This window comes from Camellia sinensis, chromosome 11 (genome assembly GCF_055761805.1).
Source record: "Camellia sinensis isolate YWXY chromosome 11, ASM5576180v1, whole genome shotgun sequence".
Taxonomy (NCBI): Eukaryota; Viridiplantae; Streptophyta; class Magnoliopsida; order Ericales; family Theaceae; genus Camellia; species Camellia sinensis.
In genome coordinates this window covers 143,311,157-143,315,032 of record NC_138971.1, presented here as the reverse complement: position 1 = coordinate 143,315,032, position 3,876 = coordinate 143,311,157, and the positions used below count along the sequence as shown (strand labels likewise).

The window sequence follows — 3,876 nt, the reverse complement described above, 5'->3', positions numbered from 1 at the left end:
GATCGGATCCCTTTGGCTCCCCTATTTCTTGGGAATCTCTATTATCGGCTGGATCTACTACATCGAGATATGGTTCGCTCCGTGGGTCGATATGAGCCTGTCTCCTTCATTCACAGCCAGTTCCTACTTTGTTTCTTCTTCGAGAGGTTCCCAAAATTTGCCCCTGCTCCAACTGTATTCGAGGCGGAGGTTCTTCGGGAGATAGTGGATAAAGATGGCATCCCCGTGCTCGATACTGATGGGTCTCGGACATTTGAGAAAGCGAAGTCTTGCCAGCCGTTGATTACACGTTGGTCACGTATCATTTCCACCTTATCCTTGAATACTCTGGTGGATGATCCCCGACGCTTTGTGGCACGGCCGTATGTATGCCCACCTGTAGGTGTGGCCACACCGCTTATCTATCATGGTTCCTCCCGCTCGGTGTCCTTTCCTTTGCCGAAGAACATCCCTGCACCCCTTGTTGATATGCTGATTATGATCCGTCCGAGTTCATTACCGGTGTGGCATGAGGAAGGCGTTGATAGTGCCGTTTATAGGCCTGACCGTGTAGCATGTCAATTCGGGTTTGATCAATGTGCCCCGGGGCCAGCACCTCATTTATTATCATTTTCAGAGAGCTACGGGCGCTTCAGTCGCCGGCTTGTACACACCATGCTTCCCATATCCGGCTCTTTGACGATGCCAGGCTTGAGCCGAGTAGGGGGTTTCACCCCCTCTTTCAGGCGGTATTGGCAGAAGAATATCGATGCGTTTATTGCATTTGTCCAGAGCAGACCGACCGTATGTTTGCCTCCGCCGATTTATAAGAAGGATTCTTCTCTTCGGCTACCCGAGAGCCGAAAATCTGACCACATGTACGAGAGTTTCTTCACCTCATCTGCTCCAACTGACCCTTCTGCTCGGGCATCTGCTTCTAGCTTGGCAATTACTTCTCCGGAGCCAGTCCCTTTGGCAATTACTTCTCCGGAGCCAGTTCCTCGGACGACCCGCCTTAAGAAGATGGCTCACAAGAGGACTTCTGATGCCAGTCCTTCCGCTTCTCGCCTTTCCAAAAGGCTTCATGAGGTACCCAAAATTTTTGATTTGAAGCTACTTTCCTTTTTGCGACTATACCTTCTAAAATGAAAACTTTTATTTGTCCATGTTGTGTAGGATCCTGCGGTTGTTGACGTTCTCAGTACCGGGGCTCCTGGCCATGCTGCCTCCCCCAGGCCGGACTCAGACTTGGACGACACCCTTCCTTTGTCTGCAAGACTTGTGAAGATGCGCACCTCTCGTATAGCAGTTATAGATGATGACGATGATGAGGCTGAGTCCTCCGATCATTTTTGTGACCTTATTCCACGCATGCGTCGTCACTGCCCTACCGTAGTTGAGGAGGAGCGCTATCTTGGTGACGAGGTTATTGGGGCTCACCGTTCTGATGTTGAGATTACTGGAGGGACTGATGCCACAGAAATTGATGCCGTAGGCCATGCTTCTAGAAGCAATGTAGAGACGAGGTGCGCCTCTGGGAATGGTGTGGAGGTGGATGTGCTAGAAATCTCTGAGACTCGCTCTGGCACTTATGGTAATTCTCATCCTCCGGTCCTCCTTCCTTCTTCAGGGATGACTGCTACTGTTCAGGCTTTGTCAGACATTGAGATCGATCAGGTGCTCTCTATACGGCCAAGTGACCTTGCTGATGCTAGGAGTCCTTCAGTTGCTCCGGTTTTGCATATTGATTCTCCCTCTGGTAATCTTTCTTTCTGAAGTTTGTCATTTACTTCTATCTGTGAGAAATCTTTACTTAAATGACTTTCCTGTTCCCTACCTCTAATAAGGCCTTCTTATCTTTTCTTCAGTGTTAGCTGCTAACGGGGTCTTGCCTTCACCTACCTCAGATTCTGCTCCAGTGTTAGCTGCTACCGGGGTCCTGCCTTCACCTGCCTCGGACTCTGCTCCAGTGTTAGCTGCTACCGGGGTCCTGCCTTCACCTGCCTCGGACTCTGCTCCAGTGTTAGCTGCTACCGGGGTCCTGCCTTCACCTGCCTCGGACTCTACTCCGACTCTCTTTGTAACTCCTCACGGTTCTCCTTCTCAAGGGGGAACACCTGCCTTTGAGACGACTGCCAGAGGTTCTTCATCGCCAGTACCTTCGAATATTTTGGATTTGAATCTCAGTGATTTCCACATTGATAGTGATGCTTTTGGTCTGTCCCCTTATCGTTCGGCATTCTCAGGCTCGGGACCTCTGCCGGGAGTTACCCCTCCGGGTGGTTCATCTAACCCGATAGACATTGGGGAGATTCCTGAGACTAGCAACTTTCCGGCCCCAATTCCTCCTTCGACTTCTGGCAAAGTATCATTTCTCCATTATTGGGTAGCTCCTGAGTTTGCTTCAGTTCTACAGCTTGTGCATTCAAGTTACCCGGAGACCTTTGCTTCATTTGCTTGCCAGTGTCCACTCATTCAGACTGCTCTTCTCGAGTCTTTTGCCACTATCTTATATAGCTTGGACACGCAACGGTTGTGTGACCTTAATGGAAAAGTAGTCGAGACGGCGTATCAGGGGATCTCTGACATGGAGCGTCACCAAGTGGACTTATCATGGCTTCGGAAGCGCCTGGATATAGCTTCGAACGCCAGTCATCGGCTGGAATTTATGTCTGTGCTTGCCTCTTATCGCACCTCTATAGATGAGACAAAGGCAACTCTTCGTGAACTTGAGTCGGGTTATGCTCGGGCCTTGGAGACTTTAGAGGCACACTCTACTGTTTGTCCTCCAGATGTAGATGTGACGGGCAGCTTCTTCGAAGGTGTCTTTAGGAAAGATTGAGTTTTTTTTTTATCATTACTTTCTTGCCCCTTTCGATAAAAATGTTTTATCTAGGACAATGCAATGAAATGACAAAATTTTTGTTGTTTGGATATTTTCGCATTGTTTTCTCATTCTACTTGATAAAATATTTATTTCGAATGATAGAACAATCATATGCACATGTTTATAAAAGCTGAAATATTCTCATTAGTTCTTCAACTTTCTTGACAAAAGCATAATAGATTCACTGTAAGTGATGGGATAAAACATACACCATAGAGAAAACCAGCTTCTTCATAACGCAAGGGAAATACAACCTTTAGACAAAGTAAGAAAGTGAAAATGAATTTCAACATAGATGAGTCCAACTATGGGTAGTAATGCTTGATAAACTTTGCATTGAGCGGGCCAGTTCGGAAGCCGTCTTCAACCCTTACAAGTTTGTAGTACCCGCTTGAGCTTGCCTGAACCACCTTGTAGGGCCCTTCCCATTTTGGAGAAAACTTGGGTAAAGGCTGTCCTCGCATGATTGGGTCTACAATCTTCCATACTAGATCACCTTCTTCAAACTTCCTTGGTACCACAGTCTGGTTATAGGCTCGGGCGATGGACTCATGATACCTTTCCATGACTTTTGCAGCTCTGTCATGCTTTTCCTCTAATGCTTCCAATCTGGTGGTTCGAGGCTCCAATACCATTCCCGAGGCGAGAGCCATTCGAGCAGATGGCGTTTCCAACTCTATAGGTAACACTGCCTCGGACCCATACACAAGGGAGTAAGGAGTTGCTTGAGTTGGCTTTCTCTTCGAAGTGCGATACGCCCATAGGGCTACTATCAACTGTTCGGACCAAGTCCCCCCAAACTCATCCATCATCTTGCTCAGAATCCTTATCAGTGTCTTGTTTGTGGCTTCCGCCTGCCCGTTCCCTTTTGGATAGTAGGGTGTGGATTTGTGATGCTTCACTTGGTAAGTCTCTAGGAGGCTCTTCACATCTTTGTTTATGAAGGGAGTGCCGTTATCCGAGAGGATGGTGTTTGGTACTCCAAATCGGCAAATGATATTCTCCTTGAT

At 47.8% G+C, this 3,876-nt stretch overlaps 1 protein-coding gene across 1 annotated transcript; it reads left to right on the top strand.

The window, feature by feature from the left end:
• Window positions 1-784: 784 nt before the first annotated feature.
• Window positions 785-1,755, top strand: LOC145802723 (uncharacterized). The gene is made up of 2 exons (XM_082895487.1): window positions 785-1,068; window positions 1,156-1,755. Exons 1-2 carry the CDS (start codon window positions 856-858, stop codon window positions 1,753-1,755), a joined length of 813 nt encoding a protein of 270 aa, XP_082751613.1. The 5' UTR covers window positions 785-855.
• Window positions 1,756-3,876: the final 2,121 nt, after the last annotated feature.